General features: G+C 51.7%; 4 protein-coding genes across 5 annotated transcripts in view; 1 reads left to right on the top strand and 3 right to left on the bottom strand.

Annotated features, from left to right (window-relative positions):
* Window positions 1-1,040, bottom strand: part of b4galt7 (xylosylprotein beta 1,4-galactosyltransferase, polypeptide 7 (galactosyltransferase I)) — a 4,298-nt gene extending 3,258 nt beyond the window's left edge. Inside the window, exon 1 of the mRNA XM_076013665.1 lies at window positions 470-1,040. Coding sequence (XP_075869780.1) covers window positions 470-522 — 53 coding nt within the window. The 5' untranslated portion in view covers window positions 523-1,040. The remainder of the gene's footprint in view (window positions 1-469) is intronic.
* A 308-nt stretch (window positions 1,041-1,348) lies between these two features.
* tmed9 (transmembrane p24 trafficking protein 9) lies at window positions 1,349-5,311 on the bottom strand. The gene is made up of 5 exons (XM_076013666.1): window positions 5,117-5,311; window positions 3,460-3,560; window positions 3,226-3,351; window positions 2,675-2,821; window positions 1,349-2,545 (listed from the first exon to the last, which is right to left on the bottom strand). The coding sequence occupies exons 1-5, from the start codon at window positions 5,271-5,273 to the stop codon at window positions 2,396-2,398; spliced, it is 681 nt and encodes a 226-aa protein (XP_075869781.1). The 5' UTR covers window positions 5,274-5,311; the 3' UTR covers window positions 1,349-2,395.
* A 256-nt stretch (window positions 5,312-5,567) lies between these two features.
* Window positions 5,568-7,784, top strand: tmem216 (transmembrane protein 216). The gene is made up of 6 exons (XM_076013667.1): window positions 5,568-5,711; window positions 6,112-6,125; window positions 6,216-6,309; window positions 6,553-6,645; window positions 7,400-7,601; window positions 7,687-7,784. The coding sequence occupies exons 1-6, from the start codon at window positions 5,702-5,704 to the stop codon at window positions 7,700-7,702; spliced, it is 429 nt and encodes a 142-aa protein (XP_075869782.1). The 5' UTR covers window positions 5,568-5,701; the 3' UTR covers window positions 7,703-7,784.
* A 423-nt stretch (window positions 7,785-8,207) lies between these two features.
* Window positions 8,208-17,487, bottom strand: nfkb1 (nuclear factor of kappa light polypeptide gene enhancer in B-cells 1). 2 transcript variants are annotated; one of them, XM_076013658.1, is made up of 23 exons: window positions 17,188-17,487; window positions 16,200-16,255; window positions 15,891-15,975; window positions 14,858-14,898; window positions 14,523-14,621; window positions 13,392-13,546; window positions 13,123-13,286; window positions 12,791-12,949; window positions 12,352-12,456; window positions 12,143-12,234; window positions 11,914-12,052; window positions 11,652-11,843; window positions 11,294-11,566; window positions 11,059-11,200; window positions 10,857-10,971; window positions 10,558-10,762; window positions 10,277-10,446; window positions 10,098-10,200; window positions 9,746-9,876; window positions 9,558-9,627; window positions 9,260-9,423; window positions 9,027-9,162; window positions 8,208-8,881 (listed from the first exon to the last, which is right to left on the bottom strand). In XM_076013658.1, exons 2-23 carry the CDS (start codon window positions 16,236-16,238, stop codon window positions 8,802-8,804), a joined length of 2,859 nt encoding a protein of 952 aa, XP_075869773.1. In that variant the 5' UTR covers window positions 16,239-16,255; window positions 17,188-17,487; the 3' UTR covers window positions 8,208-8,801. The 2 variants fall into 2 exon arrangements, with proteins under 2 accessions (XP_075869773.1, XP_075869774.1); XM_076013659.1 differs by lacking the exon at window positions 17,188-17,487 and adding an exon at window positions 17,034-17,055.
* Between the last annotated feature and the right edge of the window lie 451 nt (window positions 17,488-17,938).

Genomic DNA, 17,938 nt, shown 5'->3' with positions numbered 1-17,938 from the left:
ATAATTTTATTTATTTTTTTTGCCAGTTTAACTTTTGTTAAGGTAAAGTAGTTGCGACGGTCGGCGGACAGCCAGCACGGGCCAAGCGCCATCAGCTGATCTATCCTTACAGAAGCACAGGAACTTTATTTAAACAGCGCTTCAACTCACAACAAGTTGTGGCTTGTACCGGATGTGCTACATCAAAAGGCACCGGAAAAGGCCGAAAATGCCCCTAAAACTGTTCGAAATAAAACATCTGTGGAGTTCTTATTGATAAACATTAAAGCGAAAGAGACAATCAGACTATCATCGTTATTATTATCCTTTTGTTGTTGTTGTTGTTGTTTTTTATGTTTTCAGACAGACAGATTTCAAAGTAAGAGCTGAATTAATGGGAGTCGGCTGTTCGGAGTCCCGGACTGGTGGAGTACCGCTGGGCGGGCTGAGGAGCCACCGGACTCCCGGGCACCGGTGCCAAGAGTCTCACCTTCGGTCGTCTTTGTAGTAGAGGACGGGCTTCCTCCTGGATGAATACATCATCTTCAATGGCTCAGTTCCGGGGGACGAAGCACTGCTGCTCACTCCGCTTCCATCGCCTCCTCCACCAGCCGTCGGTCGGTCGGTCGGTCGGTGTCACCAGTAGACGGCACCGTCTTCTGTGCTAACTGCTAACGCGGACTACATTCGCCGTCATGACCCGTCGAACGTTCTACGGAACAAACCGGGGTCTGTGTTCCTCCTCCGGAACCACGTCTGCCCGCTAGGCTAGGCTAGGCTAGCTGTTAGCAGCCGCAAGCAAGTGGACACGTCGCAGCAGCGCTTCACAGCGGTTCGCAACTCCGACACTCGGCTATTTTCAAACGTTCCGGATGTCCGCGGCCTGCCGACCGCTGCCGAGCACAACCGAGACTTTCTGAAGACTTTCGACTTTTAAATTGGACAAAGCGGCGACTTGACACCGACCGACAGGTTGGATATTTAAGGAGTAAAAGCTCCCGTGTGGAGCCCAAACAGAAGTTGATTTTTAACGGAGTCCCACACTGTTAGCGGTCCGGCCAGCAGCTGCGGCGCCTGAGTAAAGTTCCGGCCTGGCCCTTTAATTCACATATTCTCAAGCCTCTAAACCATCTTTTATCGTTTCAATTTATTGTGTATTGAACAACGTTGGGCTTTAAGCGATTTTTTTCCATCACAGTGTCGCAACTACACGTTTGAATATTTGTTTTATTCAAAATATGTAAACTTTGTCAACCTAATTGCCATTTATTTGTATGATTAAAAAAAAAACTTAAGTTTTATGTGTTTATTAAAAATGATAAAGTAGTGAGATGAATTATGACACAAATAAATATTTGAACAATAGAACTTCAGAATGTAAGAACCAGGTTTTATTGAGGTTACAGATTGGCCAGGATTCTTCCACCAACTCTACGCAAATAAATTAATCATCTGAAAACTACATCTCCCACAATCCCTCAGTGTGGTGACATGCAGAGGGAACGAGGCGTCGTTGTTTACTTTCAAGTCTCTCTCTGAGTTTGCAATCATTTTAACACCTGTGGGTTTATAACGCACCGGATCAGAAAGTGAAGTTGACAGAACCGAGTTCTGGGGGAGGAAAAAAGAAAACCAGAACCAAAAGTCTTTCAGCCCTTTTACACCAAATATGACCAAAACTTTTTTATTTTTGAGTGCAATCCAGACAACACGACTCTGCACGGACAAAACACCTTGAAAAAAAAAATAATAATAAAATAAAATAAAATAAAAATAAACAGGCCCCACCCACATCCAGATCTCTGATGTCAATCAGCAGCAAAGAAGAAGAAGAAGAAGAAGAAGAAGAACCACCGGAAGAGCAGGTCTAGTGAAGGCTGCAGGTTAAAAACTGAAATCTGGTTCATCCACAGGTTTTTATTTTATGGAAGAAAAAAGAAAAATGATGAACGTTTGCAGCTTCAGCAAAGACCAAATAAAAAAAAACAAAAACAACCAAAAAGCCCCTCAGAAGTTAGAAGACGGTTTTCAGGGCAGCCAATCAGAGGCCAGCAATCTAATCTGGCAAGGAGAAAAAAAAAAACAGTAATGGAGTTCTGATGGGTTCTGCTGTAAAACCGCAGTAACGAGTGAAGAGAAGGTTTGAGCCAGGCTGGTTAATCAAACACAGAGTCGCCTCATCCATCCCCCAACCAACCAATCAATTGATTGATAAGAAAAATGTACTGCCGTTCCAAAGTCACCACTTCCTGTCAGCAGAGACCACCATCACTGCTGCTCTCCAGTACTGCATCACACACACACACACACACACACACACACACACACACACACACACACACACACACACACACACACACACACACACACACACACACACACACACACACACACACCCTAGTGGTGGTGGTGGAGGTTACACCAGCTTCTTGGCCTCGAAGAAGCTCTTGAGGTGCCTCATCTGCCAGATGCCGATGGCCACCAGGATGAGGGTCTGGACGATGGACCACCACAGCACCCGCTGGTTGGTGCTCTCACTGGTCTGCCGGAAGCGCTCCTCCCGGTACTACACACACACACACACACACACACACACAAGGAGAACAAGTGAGACACGCAGACTTCAATTAGCTTAACATTCAAGCTAAGGGGAGGCTATGGAAACAGGGAGGTGGGGGTGGAGGAGGTGACCGACCCGCTGGTAGTTCTGCTCCTTCTGGATCTGGTCCACCTGCTCCACCAGCTGCCGCACTCGCAGCTGCAGCTCCGTCAGCTTGTCCTTGGCGGCAATCTCAGCGTAGTTGTTGGCGTGCTCGCCCACCTGGATGTCCAGGTGGACCCTCTGCAGTGGTGGGGAAGGAGGAGGAGGAGGAAGAGGAAGAGGTGGAGAAGGAGGAGGTGGAGGAGGGGGTGGAGGAGGAGGAAGAAGAGAAGGAGGAAGAGGAAGATAAGGAGGTGGGGGAGGAGGAGGAGATGGAGGAAGAGGAGGGGGTGGAGGAGGAAGAAGAGAAGAAGGAGGTGGGGGAGGAGGAGGAGGAGGAAGAGAGGAAAAAGAAGAGCAAGAAGAAGAAGAATGAAGGAACAAGAAGAAGAAAAAGGAGGAGGAAGAAGATGATGAAGAAGAAGGTGATCAGTCACACACTGGTCTTCACAACAACGATGATGATGATCTCAGGTGGATCAATACATCCGAACGGAGCTAGAAGTAAAGGCATGTAAACAGGAAGTGGGGGGGCGGAGTCTCACCAGCATGCCGCCAGCAAACAGGGAGAACTTGGAGGAGTTGGAGTGAAGGCAGATCTGGTGCTCGCCAGGAGTGTGAGAGGTGAAGGTGAAGCGACCTTCAGAACCGTACTGACGGGACAGGATCACCTGGAGGGTGGGGGGGGGTGGAGCATCATCATTTAACCACACCCTCCTTCTCCATCACATGATCAGACCATGGTCTCCTCTCTCTGTGTGTGTGTGGCGGCTGCTCACCTTCTCATCAGGGTCTCTGACCTCCACAAACATCCCCAGACCCTGAGTGGCCGGCAGGTACTCCTCCCTCTGCTTGTCATACAGCTGGGTGCGGTAGTTACCTGCACACACACACAAAAATGGAAAAAAGTTGTGACAACACAATCTGGACTCTGAAATCCTCTCCTCCAGAAACATGATCCACTTTTCCATTGAACTGCACTGCCAGCAGCAAACAACACATGACATTCTTTTCAACACAAAAGCACAGAGTGGGGTTTTCCCCCTCCAATGTGAGCAATAGAAACTACAAATATCTGTGTACAAAATGTGGTGAGTAAAAGTCAAAAGTTTTGCAGGGAAAAGAAAAATATACTGAAGTACAGAAAAGCCAAGAAGTATTTTTCACTTTGTTGCTTCCCACCTCTGCACACGCACACACACATACACACTGGGATAGCATCAAGCTAACCATTGGTTCCCCATCTAACGATGGCGTTGGATGTTCAAATCAGTAAAAACCCTGCGTTAAAAACTGAATATTTGATGTGAAATTTCAATACTTAAATTTATACGTGGTGTCTTTGCCAGTAGATGGCGCTAATTTCAGCCGACTTCCCAGGATCCCAGGGTGCTTCGCAGCAGCACGCAAAGCATCCTGGGATACAGAAGGAGGTGAAGGATAGTAGCGGTGCAGCCTTGGCTAACAGTAGGGTGCATTTGGAGCGTCCTTCTGACTATTGGGAATTGGGAGGAGCCTTCGCGCAGTGCTATGACGCAACTTCCTTTCAAATGCAGCCTTCCAAGGATGCAGAGCCTGAACTCTCTCTCTCTCTCACACACACACACACACACACACACACACACACACACACACACACACACACACACACACACTCTTGATTGACAGCTGCTGTTATTTTGCTGCAACTTGCGCAAAAAAAAAAACAATCAAACATACTTTTCATAAAATATTACTAACCAACTGCCAATATAATCTGAAAAAAAAATCATTTGGTTTTTCTTGCTTCTTCTGCTGTCGTTTTGCCAGTTTCTGCAATGTGAGATGAATGAAGGTTTCTTCTTCTTCTTCAGGTCACGTGATGGGTAGGATTAAACCTGACTGTTCCGCCCCGGGGGGAGGGGGTAGGGTGTCAATATTTACTTTGACACCAAAGCCGACAGGTGCAGCAGCAGAAGTCCTGTGTCAACACAACTTCCGGTCTTCTGGACACACATATACACACCTGTGGAGGTCCCCCTAGCGGCCGTGCTGCTCACTGACCACCAGCGTCCACCAGTGAAACTGTTTGTGTCTCCCGTTCAACACAGCGCTGAACTCATCAACACTAAGCTGAGCTGTGACACAACAACACACACACACGACGGAGTTCCGGGAGTTGCAGAAACTAGCGAAACACCCAGAAACTCGTCATCAACACCTGCCGCCGAACCGCCCGAGTTGCCGCTTCTTTTTCTCCTTCTTCTCCTTCTTCTTCTGCATAATTGTCTTCCTCCAAACAAAGACTCACAGCGACTGTCAAAACTCCTGTCAACGACTTGCCGAGCCCCACTTTAGCCGAGCTAAGCGGCTAACCAGTTAGCCGAGTCAGGGCAGGGAGCTCGCTAGCGGTTAGCATTAGCTTGGGACACTCTCTCGCTCGCTCCGTCAACTCACCGATGATCATGGTCTCGTCCGGGATCTCCTCGATGAAACACTTCTTCTCCGTCTCCCCGATGTGGAAGTAGAGGCCGCTGGCGAGGCCCAGCAGCAGCTGGAGGCCAAGCAGCGACGACAAACTCGACCGCATCCCGACTGAACACACCGACACCATCTTCCTGCTACTGGGGACGGAGGAGGAGCGCTACTGGGCATGCGCGCACACCACCACTGCCACTGCCACGTAAACCCAACAGCGTCGGCCCGGCCAATCAGGACGCCGTGCAGACGCCTGATGGGTAATGGAGTTATTTGGGTTTTTTTCTTTTACGCGACAGAAAATCGAATCTGAAGTGAAAAATTATGTCAACATTAAACACTGACGTATGAATATTGGTTTCTCCTACCTTTGGACTTTACTGGATATCAAATTTAATTTAATTAAATTTTTTTATATAGTTTTCACCAAATCTGCTGTCCCCTAACGGCTTGATGCCATTAGGGGGCAGCAAGCAACCGCTTCAACAAACACGGAAGAAGAAGAAGAAGAAGAAGAAGAAGAAGAAGAAGAAGAAGAAGAAGCGGTTTCCATGGTGAGCAGACATGGCTGCCGGTGAGTGCGACTCCAGTGTGTTGTGAAAACAATAAACATTTCCATGGAATAAATGAAGTATTTTGAAGTGCATCGATGACTCGTTGGCTCGTTGTTTTTCACCGCGGCGGCAAATTCAGATTCAAAAAACGATAAATGAACTTCCGTAACGAAGGCCAGCTGAGATCCGGTTAGCCACCGCTAGCAGGTAGCTCACAAGCTCGCCACTAGAGAGCGTCATCTGGCCGGAAACATCGTGGCGTCTCCGGAGCAGAGTGGTTCAAGTAGCAGCAGCAGGCGGCGCTGCAACCAGTTTTAGGACGTTCAGGAGTTGTGACTGTTGATGAACTAGTAGCCAGTGAGCTGCAGCATGCTAACAGCATCGCTACACACATTAACGACCCCTGTTTTCCTTCCACAGGAGGACAAACTATCGTATCCTTTTACACACACTGTGTGTGTGCGTGTGTTTGTGCGCGTGTGTGCGCGTGTGTGTGTGTCGACCTTGACTCCTCCCACTCCCAGCTCTCGTCCACGCCCCTGCAGGTGCTCCTCTACCTCAACTGCTGGTACTTTGCCGCCTTCTTCCTGGCCGAGGTCCTCATCTTTGTCTACAAAGGTCAGTGAGCGGCGCTGAAACCTGACCTCTGACCTTTGACCTCTGGAACATGGCCTCCACACTCTCATAAAGTTGCTGGTCGACGTTTTTCGCGTTCGCAGTGCTGTGACTCCAGAACTCGACTCTCGGCCTTTAAATCTGAAGATGGAAGTTCTATGTTCACAGCTCCAGGGGGTCAAAGGTCACAGTCTGTGTGTGTGTGTGTGTGTGTGTGTGTGTGTGTGTGTGTGTGTGTGTGTGCAGGTGTCATCCTCCCCTACCCGCCTGACAACCTGGTGCTGGACGTGGTGCTGATGCTGCTCTTCCTGGGCCTGGAGACCCTGCGCATCTTCTACGGTGAGACTGATGGCAGCTGATTGGTTGGCTCCGCCCCCTCTTCACCATCACAGTGATGAAGCCCGGAAGATTCCAGATTGATAGATTATCGTCCTCGCACGTCAGTGTGTCCAAAGCCGCCATCACTGCATTAAGAGGAAGGGTTAAAGGTCAAATCTGAAGTTATATTTAAATATTTAAATAATATATTTAAGTTGTAGGGTTTGGCTGAGGGTTAATTTATATATAAAAGATGTAATTAAAAAGTAAAAACATTTAAAAAGTGGCAAGAACAGTAAAATAATCATAATAATGATAATTAATATAACAATATAATACTATATAATAATAGTACAGTAGTACAGTATAATATAATACACAATACAACATAATATAATATTACTACATGCAAACAATGGAATGCAAAATAAGAAACACCAAAATGATATATGGTGATAGTAACAATAATAATAATATCAGTACAATAATAATAGTAATATAATAATATTGCAATAGTGCAGTAGTGCAGTATAACATTGTAAACAATATAATTAGTTGCATGATTTATGAAATATGGTATGAAATAAAAGTTTGTATGAATCTGCAGGATTGTGGCTGTTATGGCAAAGTCATTGATCACGTGCACGATATTAAGAATAGAATAAAACTTTATTGATTCTCCAAAAGGGAGAAATTAATGTTGTCACAGCAGCAACAGGACACACAAGGCTGTGTGTGTGTGTGTGTGTGTGTGTGTGTGTGTGTGTGTGTCCAGGCTGGAAGGGGAACCTGTGTGAGCGCTCGCTGGCCAGCGGCGTGGCTCTGCTGCTGCTGGCGCCCTGCGCTGCGCTGGCCGTCTACCTGCTGCTGCTCCAGACCCTGGTGCTGCGGCTGGAGCTGCTGCTCAGCGCCGTCCTGCTCACCTTCTACCTGCTGGAGCTGCTGCTGGGCCTGCTGGCACTCTCAGCCTTCTCCAGGTCAGCTGAGCGCCAAGGGGAGGGGGGAGGCGGAGGGGCTCTGGTCATGAAGCTGCTAGTCATGTGTCTCTGATTGGCTCTGCAGGTCCAAAGTTTACTGATGAAGAAGAAGAAGAAGAAGAAGAAGACGCCTACAAAATTTGTTTTTTTTAGCTGTAAATAAATATTTTCTATTTTGTCATATTTCAGGGTTTTCTATTTGTCTTTCGTTGTCTCTTTTACAAACCACATGGGTCTACCAAACAGGAAGTAGCTCTCCTTCCTTTGCCTGCTCTCGTGCTTCTACTTCCTGTTTGTTGGGGCCTAGCCTGGGCTTCGGAGCCGTACCTCTCGGCTAGCGTCTGTGGCTAGCGCGATGCTACATGCTTGTCAGTCAGCGGCTGCCCCCCGCCACCCCTACCCACACACAGCAAGGAGCTAACAGCATTAGCAGGGACTGTGTTAGCATATCAGTTAGCTTTGATACTTATAGCATCTTTATTATTATTATTATTGTTCTGACTGATTCTATCACTGCTCACAACACCAGCCGTCGTTAATCAGCTGAACACACACACACACACACACACACACACACACACACACACGACAATTCAATTCCCATCATTTCTGTTAAAATAATAATCATAGAAAAAACTTTATTTAAAAAAAACTCTCCAATGAGAAGCTGAACTGTACACTGGCTGATAAATACGGCGCCGGCGGTGACGGAAGCCTCCACAGCTCCAGACTTCACTTCCCACAGTGCTTTGCAGCCTCGTCATGAGGTCATTATTCAGGAGGCTAACAGGCTAGGAGCTGAGCTAGATGGAGGAGCTGCAGGCAGGAAGACCTCTGACCTTTGACCCCACAGCTGTGTGTGTGTGTGTGTTGGACTTGGAGCGACGCACAAAAATAGGACAAAATGACACAACAGTGGTTGTAAAAGCCATGATGGAGCTCAGTGTGATGGAGTGGCGCCCCCTGCTGGTGGCCAAGGTGAACTGCTCCTCTAGTGGGAGCTGCTGCTCCTGTGGGGAGTGTAGTGTTGCTGGGAATCAGCCAATCACACGCTTTAAAAACAACTGTTTTGAAAAAACAAAAACATCGATTCATTAAAAACTGGCCGAAGAGGGGTTTTTTTGGAGGGAGTTGAGAGGAAGGGGGCGGAGTTGAGAAGAAGAGGGCGGAGCCTCCTCTGGTGCTGGGCCGGCAGGGAGGTCACGCTGTGGAAAGCTCCACCCCACTGTCGCACACACCGCTGTCCAGCCGGGCGTCGGCCTTCAGGTCCTGGGACTGACCTGCGGGGGGAGCCAGAGAGAGATCCATCACACACACACACACACACACACACACACACACACACACACACACACACACACACACACACACACACACACACACACACACACAGAGACTGCACGGGGCGTCAGGTGACCTGCTCACCTCTGGTCTCATTGGCTGCCTGGGCGTCCTGCTGCTGGTCCAGCTGGTGAAGCGCCCCCTCCAGGGCGGCCAGAGCACTGCAGTCTCCTGCTGCCCTGAGAGCAGCCAGCAGGCTGGCCACCGTCCCCCCCGACACCTGCAGCAGCAGCAGCACACCTGTTAGCCCCGCCCACTGTCACACGACCAGCCACCTAGCGTGTGTGTGTGTGTGTGTGTGTGTGTGTGTGTGTGACCTCGTAGCTGTCCAGCAGGGTGGTGGCGGGGGAGGGGCTGAGTCTGAAGGCCATGTTGAGGATCCCCAGGCCCAGACTGTGGGACACCATCTCCCACAATCCTTCACTGTCCAGCGCCGCACACACCTGCCGCTTGACCTGCAGCGCCAGGCCGCCCAGGTCCCCTGCACACACACACACACACACACACACACACACACACACACACACACACACACACACACACACACACACACACACACACAGTGAGTGGGGCAGTCAGTGGGGTCAGAGGTCACATGGGCAGACTTGGGGTCACCTTGAGGGGGGCTGAAGGTCCTGGGAGGAGACTTTGGTTCAAAGTCTTTACCATTGAGGAGCTCCAACACCTGCACACACACACACACACACACACACACACACACACACACACACACACACACACACTCTGAGAGGTGGGTCCTGTGACTGGGAGTGTGTGTGTGTGTGTGTGTGTGTGTGTGCTACCTGCGGCCTGCTGGTCATGCTCAGTGGGGTGCTTCCTGGGACGTAGCCTTCATCCTCCTCATCCGCCTCTTCTTCACCTCCGTCCTCCCTGTAGAAGAGCGGCTCACAGTTCTCCTTGTGAGGGTCTGCACCTGCGCACACACACACACACACACACACACACCTAGCTGGTAATGATGCTAGATGATAATTAGCACCTGTGCTAGGGAGGAGCAGGAGGAGGATGAGGAGGAGGGGGAGGAGACTTCCTGTTGCACTACCTAGCCCCGCCCCCTCTGATGATTAGCATCAGTGCTAACAGGAAGCCTCCTCCTCCCTGAGGGCAGGTGTCCAGCGGGGGGCGGTGTTGCACCTGCAGCCATCAGCAGCGCCGTCAGCCTGACGGAGCCCCGCCCAGCGGCCAGGTGGAGGGGGGTGGAGCCGTTGAAGGTGCAGCAGTCCACCTGGGCGTTGCCCTGCGGGAGCAGCACACCATTAAACACCTGTGAGCCCGCCCACTCTGAGCAGCACAGCCTCTGATTGGCCCGTCACCTCCAGCAGCAGGCAGCCTGCCAGCGACACGTTGTTGCCCTCGGTGGCCAGGTGCAGGGCGGTGCGCCCGCTGCTCCGCTCCTGGGCCTCCACGTTGGCCCCGCCCCCCAGCAGCTCCCGCAGCGAGCGCAGCTGATTGGCCCGCACAGCCAGGTGGATCGCACACAGACCTGTTGCCATGGAAACACCACACACACACACACATACGCTTGTGTTGTTTCTACACCTGTAGTGTGGCAGTGTGTGTTTGTGTGTGTGTGAGTGAGTGTGTGTGTGTGTACCTGCGGTGTTGCAGTGCTCCAGCAGGCCTCTCAGCTCCTGGTGTCTCAGCAGACACTCCAGCATCCTTCCGCCGCCCTCTAGCTGCGACGCCAGGTGCAGCACCGTGTTGCCGTGGCGATCCGTCAGGGAGGGGTCAGCACCGGCCAATAGCAGAGCCTCCACCGCCTCACACTGCTGGGTGATGACAGCCAGGTGCAAAGGAGTCTGGGATACATGGAGGAGGAGGGGGAGGAGGAGGAGGGAGGTCACTTCTTGTTCCAGCCCCGCCCCCCGCCCCCCCTCCCTGCTGAGACCTCACCTGGTACAGGTGGTTCCTCATGTTGAGCACCTCCTCTCCAGGCAGTGCAGCAGCCACCTGGGTGAGGCTGTGCAGCGCCCCCCCCTGGCAGTGGAGGACAGCCAGGTGGAGGCCCCTGTAGGCAGGGAGGGGGGGAGGGGTGGGTTAGCGGCGTGCTAGCAGCGTGCTAACGGCCTCGGGCGCGACTGATTGACTGACTGACGTGTCTCCGTCCTCATCCTGCGCCACCAGCAGGGGGCGCTGTGGAGCCAGCAGGAAGGAGGAGTCCCCCGTCACAGAGTAGTGGAAGAGCGCCTCCGCCTGCAGGGACTGGTACTGCAGCTGCTGCAGCGCCTCCTCCTGGCCTGGAGGGGAGAGACAGAGACACACACAGTGACTTCAGGTGTGTGTGTGTATGTGTGTGTGTGTGTGTGTGACGGCAGCAGGAGATGATGTACCTGTGTGTGACTCCCCGCTGTCTCCTCCCCCCTCACTCCCCTCCTCCTCAGGAGGTGATTGGTCAGCTCTCAGTACTGGCCCCGCCCCCGAGCAGTCGTGCTGGTCGTCTGGTTCGCTGTCGCTGTCTTCACCTCCAGAGGCTGAAACTCCTCCTCCTCCTCCTGCTGCTGAGTATCCTGTGGAGAACCCTCCTCCACCTCCTCCTCCTTCACCTCCTCCTCCTCCTCCACCTCCTGCTCCATAGTTGAAGGTGGTGAAGCCATGGTAGTACCCTGGTGGACGAATCAAACACACCCATGACATCAGGAGGTTTAAATGAGCTTCCAGCTTAGGCCACGCCCCCTCCACTGACTTTACCTCCTCCTGGTCCTCCTGCTCCTTGTCCTCCTCCTCCTCCTCCTGTTGCAGGGCCTCCTCCTCCACCACCTCCTCCGCCTCCTCCTCCTCCCCGGTAGAGACTTCCTCCTGCACCTCCTCCTCCTCCATGACCGCTGAAGTCATGGAAGTTTGGCAGCGTCTTCTGTCTCTTCCTCTGCACCTCCTCTTTGTCTGGACACACACACACACACATCATCAAGCAGCAGAGGTGGGCGGGGCCAGGGAGGTGGGCGGGGCCTACCTATGATCTGGGGGTGGTAGGTGAAGGGCTTGGGCTCGCTGGTCTCGTTGTCGGACTTCCTCTTGAGCTGGACCAGGACGGACGTGGGCTTCTGCAGGTTCTGGTCTCGATACTTGGGCGTCTTGAAGACGATGGCGAACTGGAGGCCCCAGAAGTCACAGCGTTAGAGTGCGGTGGTGGTGGTGGTGGTGGGAGTGGCTGGAGGAAGTGGGCGGTACCACGGACTCACCTGTCTGTGGACGTCAGTGGGGGAGAAATCACCCAGAGCCTCCCAGGTGGGACCGGAACTGTTCTCCTCATAGAACCGCACCTGGATGTCATCTGCACACACACAGACATAGAGATTCATATACACACACGTCATATTTTAGATATCCATACATGTGTATATATATATATATATATATATATATACACACATATAGACAGCCCTCTCACCTTTCTGCACCTTGTCACAGAGCAGGTAGACCTCCTCTCCTCCGCTCACACAGCCGGCAGTGCGGTCCATCCTCACGATCTTCAGGTTGGAGGCGTTCGGGGCCTCTGAGGGACGGAGGACAACCCAGACACACAGCAGGTCAGTCCCACCTCCAGGGCCCGCGGTTCTCAACGGCTGGCCCGCGGCCAAAAGTAAGTCGCAGGGCTACTTGGATTAGGTATGTATATATATATGTATACCTAATGTAAATACATATATACACACACACACATATATATAAATATTTATTTATTTTTGACTAAGACTGAAACACTGGGAGTGCGAATGTGGAAACTGAAGTCAAAGTGTGGAGCTGCAGCAGGAAGTGGGAAGTGGGAAGTGAAAGCGGAGCTGCAGGAGAGGCAGGAAGTGACACGGGCAGTGGACGGGGCCACTCACTGCTGTCATAGATGGGCTCCGACACCACGGGGTGCAGGCGGCGGGAGAAGCCTCCGTCACTGTCGGGCAGGAAGGCAGTGAACATGAGGCGCACCACGCTCAGGTCCATGTCCTTGGCCTGCAGGTTGGCCGCACTGGCCACCAGGGAGCGCTGCTGGTCTGCAGGGAGAGAGGGAGGAGTCAACTGGAGGAGGTCTCAGCTGAAGGTCCCTCTAACGTCCAGAACTGCACAGAGTCCTGATACAGATAGACACACACACACACACACACACACACACACACACACACACACACACACACACACACACACACACACACACACACACACACACCTGTGAGCTCTCGGGGAACCCTCAGCTCCCCCTGCTGGCTGTCCATGTCAGGGTGGATGGAGACTCCGTAGTTGTGTCCCATCCTAACGGCCTCCACCATCCTATCCTCCAGAGTCCGAGACACATTCTTCTTAGTGACGTGTAGGATGCCCAGGTTAGGGAAGCTGAGTGGGAGAGAGGGGGAGATAAAGAGAAAGAGTGGAGAGGGAGAGGGAATGACAGAGAGGGGTGAGTGAGTGAGTGGGTCTCTCTCTCTCTCTCTCTCCTACCTGACGGTGCAGTCTTTGGGCTGCAGCTCCACGGTGCAGATGCCCTTGTCGCACTGCTTCCCCACCAGGCTGTGGGCGTGCAGCTGGGGGTGGGGCGTCGACACCCCTGTCACCAGCTGGACCACCAGCCGAGCCGGACCCTGGTAGTTACAGATCTGGGACACACACACACACACACACACACACACACACACACGCACACACACACACACACACACACACACACACACACACACACACACACACACACACACAGTTGTGTTTAAGGCTCAGTGAGTGGCTCTGATCCACTTCCTGTCCTCCACTGGAGATTGGCCAATGAGAGAGGAGAATCAAACACCTTTTGTGCTCATTTTTTTCCCCCCAACTGACAGACGACAGCGGTCGTTCACTTCCTGTTTGGTCACATGACCTCACACAGGCTGTAGCAGGGCCTGGAACCAGGAACTAAGATGTTCCTGCTTCTCTTCTGTGTGTGTGTGTGTGTGTCCGGTATCATCCTGCTAAAAGCCGCAGCAGTAAACCCCCCCCACCGCTCCCTCAGCCACTTCCTGCTCCAGTTCCAGACAGCCAATCAGAGATCTCCGACCCGGTGACCCCAATCAGTCAGTTTCCCAGAAACCCTAGCATTGGCGTGACACTTCCTGTCGGCCCGGCGGGGACACACCACAACAGGAAGTGACCTCATTTAGCCTGGACTCCACCTCCAGGTAGTGACAGGAAGTGCTGAGCAGGTGAGGTTGAGGACGGGTTAGCTTAGCTTAGCCTGGCTGTTAGGAAATCTCTCCCAATCTCTCACACATGTATTCTTCTCCAACCACCACAAGGGGGCGAAACCCACTTCTTCTTCTATCTGTAGCCTAAATGCTAGCTAGCAGTAGCCTCCATCCGCCACTGGTTTCTAGGGTCAGGTGATCAAGTCCTTCCTGTGACATCATCATGTTGCACTCTATTGCATACTGCTAGCATACAGGTAACAGCTAGCTGTCAGTTAGCACAGCTGCATAAAGCTCTCACCAAGCTCCGCCCCCTGAGAGTCTCTGATTAGCAGCACGTTGGCGTGTGTGGAAGATGAGCGGACACAGGAAGTGAGAGAGGAAGTGCTACAGGAAGTGAGAGAGGAAGCGCTACCTTGACGGTGGGGAAGGTCTTCTTGTTCTTCTCGCTGGATGCTCCTGGAAGACCTCCATGAGAGGGACCCTCACAGCCGTAGCGGAACCGGAAGCCCCTCTGAAGGAGGAAGAGGAGGAGGAGATGAAGAGCCAATCAGCTGCTGCTACTGCTACTGCTGCTGCTACTGCTGCGACCCTTCATCTGTGTGGAGTCCCGTTGACCTCTGACTCCCCGACCACTGGCTGCCAGCAGGTCCAGGAGGAGGTCCAGCAGAAATCTTGCAGCAGCAGCTCAGCGTCACATCCTGTCCCTGTGCTGACTGGTCATGTGACCAGACGACAGGTGGCTCTCACCTGTTTGGGCTGCTCCACGATCTGCAGGAAGGGCCCGTCGACTGAAAACACAGAGACACGTGGTCATCATCACCTCCACCATCATCATCACCACCACCATCATCATCATCACCACCATCATCATCATCACCTCCACCATCATCACCACTAGAGGGGCGGGACACTGAGCCTGCTGTCATCTCTCAAAGAGAGAGATGGTAAACCCCCGCTGAGAGGGCGGAGCCTCGTCACTGCAGATGTTACGCTAAACTTTGCTCCCCAGCTGGTTAGAGCAGCAGTAGTGCGGGGTCACCAGCAGGGGCAGCACTGGATTACAGCTTCCAGTCTTGACATGTTTAAGCTGATGGTGATGAAAAAGCTGCAGTTATCAGAAGAACCGCAGGACGTCCTGCTGTCTTCTTGTTGCACGTGTCACTTCCTGTGCACACTTGCCCCCCCTTCACACCTCCGCTCCAGTTACTTCCTGTGCTGGCTGCACCTCAAAGCCACCGCTCGGCACTCTGCAGCTGAACGAGTGCAGGTGAAAAGTGACAGCTCGCAAACAGGAAGTGGCTGATGAGGATGGCCCGTCACTTCCTGCTGCTCCGTCACGTCTCCGCCGCCCCCTGCAGACCAAATCGCGGAAGCCCCAAATTTGTTCTGGTGATGTTGTTTTTCCCAAGAGGGGACGCAGCCTCGCTATCAAAGTGCTAGTGTACGGCTCGCCGCTAGCCATCAGTTACCGCAGGGAAACTAGCGTATGGCTAACCATTAGCTGTCAGTTAGCACAGACAGACAAGTGCACAGCTAACCACCCGCTGTCTGTTACCGACGAAGGACTAGCGTACAGCTTACCGCTAGCTGTCAGTTTATGTAGGTAGACTAGCGTCTAGCTAACCGGTAGCTGTCACTTAGCTTAAGCAGACTAATGTACGGCTAACCACTAGCTGTCCCACCCACAAACCCCCTCTGACCCACCAGGAAGCATCTGTCAATCAAGCAGCTGTACCGCAACCAGCCACCAGGGGGAGCTACACAGGTGTCTGACTCTCACCTGTCCGCAGGGACGACGTGTGAGTGGCCATGGGGAAGTTGGCGAAGTCCCAGTGTGTTTCCAACATGATGTTCTCAAACATCTGCTGGGAACACACACAATCAGAGTCACACAACAACAACAACAACAACAAAAAAAAACACGTTTTTTAACTGTTTTTTTTTTTTTGTTTTAAATCTGAGAACGAATCACGAGCGTCCTGGTTCACCTGCGAAAAAACAGCCTCATCAGCAGGAAGCGCAGGTATGTTTGTGTGCGTGTGTGTAAGAGGAAATAGATCGGTAAAGAACGGGAGGGGGAGGGGCCTACCTGGCCGGGGTTGTGGAGGTAGTGCTCGTCAGCGGCCATGACGTCACAGAGGGTCGCTGCAATATCAACAGTGCACAGTTGTGAACATAGTTTATCTTTAAAAGCAAAAAAAAGATAAATTGATCACTGGTTTATTGACTGATTATTTGCTGTCAATTGACGCTGACTGACACTGTGTGTGTGTGTGTGTGTGTGTGTGTGTGTGTGTGTGTGTGTGTGCTGCCTGGTTCAAAGTCAAGTTAGCTTCGGATACGTGGGGGGCGATTGTCGGCCAATGACGTCACACCACCGTTAAATTCATGTGTTTAGTAACGGCGCTTCGGTTCGGCCCAAACAGACGAACCGGAAGTTCGGTTAGTTGGTGGCTCGATGAGATGCTAGCTCTAGGCTACCTGTCAAGATAGCTTGGCGGCTAGTAGTAGTTCCGTGTGAGGCGACTTCACATCAAATCTGTGCTACAACAATCACTTTTTACATTTTTATTTCTTACGGTTGTTAATTTTTCACCACCAAAACGACCTTAAAAGCAGGAGTTCCGTGTTACATTAAGGGAAGAAAAAAAATCTTAGAGCCGTGTTTGTTCGCCTGGTTGAAACTTTTTTTCCCCCGTGTCCGTTTCCTCTCACTACTTTGTCTGCTGTCGTACTAGAAAAAAAAAACACCCTCAAAACTTCTGTGACCGAGTCGAAATGACAACTTTAACCGTAGCCGATTTATCCGGAACTCTCCTCAGGAGCGTTTCCACTCGTTCGCGCCTCCTTTCTGTGAGCGGGACGCGAGCTGGAGCTTAAAGTTGCCGTTTTTCCGAGGGAATTCGGCGGCCCGCAAAGTTACCTGGCTAATGAGGAAGTAGTAGTAGTCGTAGAAACAGCAGCAGCACAAGAAAAGCAGCGTAGGGGGCCGCGGCGGTGTCCCCGTGAGTAAAACAAGCACCCCGACCCCACTGGGCTCTGTTTAGCCCAGGGCGGTGTTAGCGCGGGTTTTTTACCTGGTTCGGCTCGAGATTAAAACTTGTTTGTTTCACTTGAGCAGCGGGCTGGTTGTCACCATCGCCAGTCACGCCGAGAGCCCGGCTCCCATCCACACTCACAGTAGCCGAGGCGGGGAGCGCCGTGACGCCATCAGAGCGCGACAGCACTGAGATCCTTTGTGGTATGTTGTTTTTTTTCTTCTTCCCAAATCGGTGAATAACCTTGTCGTGTCGGTGGGCTCCCGCAGGTGGCACCGAGCTGCTCACTGGATTCGACACTTCGATTTCCTTCCCCACTGGAAATTCCCTGTGATGTCACGGTCATCCAGAGAGGAGAGGTGAAGATGTCTCACTCCGGCAGGTTTCTGCGAGTCTGAAAGCCCAGGAGGTTTCTCCAGACTGATCTGCACAGACTTTCTAGAAATTGTGCAACTGTTTCTTGTTTTCTCACAAGAAGAAGTAGATTTATCAAAAAATAAATCTTAAATGTCTAAAAATGTACACGTTCAATGCAAGTTTGGCGATGATACGTGGGACGACAGAGTGATGATCATGTCGACTAGAGAACATTTTTGCTATAAGGCGATTCTGTTTAACGTTTTGTTTCCCCCTGCTGGTTAAATAGCGCGAATGCAACACAATTCAATCGAGTTTAAACCAAAAGAAAAAAGCGGAACATTTAAATTTGAAATGAAATGTGGCGCGTCTTCATATTGGGCCGGCACTTTGACGACATAAATACACCCAGTAGTACAGTGTTCAGACCTTT

Source organism: Nelusetta ayraudi, unplaced genomic scaffold (genome assembly GCF_046127955.1).
Source record: "Nelusetta ayraudi isolate G7.1 ecotype Tasmania unplaced genomic scaffold, CSIRO-AGI_Nayr_v1 ptg000153l, whole genome shotgun sequence".
NCBI lineage: Eukaryota > Metazoa > Chordata > Actinopteri > Tetraodontiformes > Monacanthidae > Nelusetta > Nelusetta ayraudi.
This window is presented reverse-complemented; position numbering and strand designations above follow the sequence as displayed.

What these genes read in the sequence shown, in the direction of transcription:
- tmed9 (XM_076013666.1), bottom strand. Translation starts at nt 5,273, where the DNA reads ATGGTGTCGGTGTGTTCAGTCGGGATGCGGTCGAGTTTGTCGTCGCTG. An exon ending in TCAGAGACCCTGATGAGAAG is followed by an intron (nt 3,352 to 3,459) that starts GTGAGCAGCCGC and finishes CCCACCCTCCAG; the next exon opens with GTGATCCTGTCCCGTCAGTA. An exon ending in TGTTTGCTGGCGGCATGCTG is followed by an intron (nt 2,822 to 3,225) that starts GTGAGACTCCGC and finishes CCACCACTGCAG; the next exon opens with AGGGTCCACCTGGACATCCA.
- tmem216 (XM_076013667.1), top strand. An exon ending in CCTCATCTTTGTCTACAAAG is followed by an intron (nt 6,310 to 6,552) that starts GTCAGTGAGCGG and finishes GTGTGTGTGCAG; the next exon opens with GTGTCATCCTCCCCTACCCG. An exon ending in GACCCTGCGCATCTTCTACG is followed by an intron (nt 6,646 to 7,399) that starts GTGAGACTGATG and finishes GTGTGTGTCCAG; the next exon opens with GCTGGAAGGGGAACCTGTGT.
- nfkb1 (XM_076013658.1), bottom strand. Translation starts at nt 16,238, where the DNA reads ATGGCCGCTGACGAGCACTACCTCCACAACCCCGGCCAG. An exon ending in ACCTCCACAACCCCGGCCAG is followed by an intron (nt 15,976 to 16,199) that starts GTAGGCCCCTCC and finishes GTGTGTTCCCAG; the next exon opens with CAGATGTTTGAGAACATCAT. An exon ending in AGACCTTCCCCACCGTCAAG is followed by an intron (nt 13,547 to 14,522) that starts GTAGCGCTTCCT and finishes TGTGTGTCCCAG; the next exon opens with ATCTGTAACTACCAGGGTCC.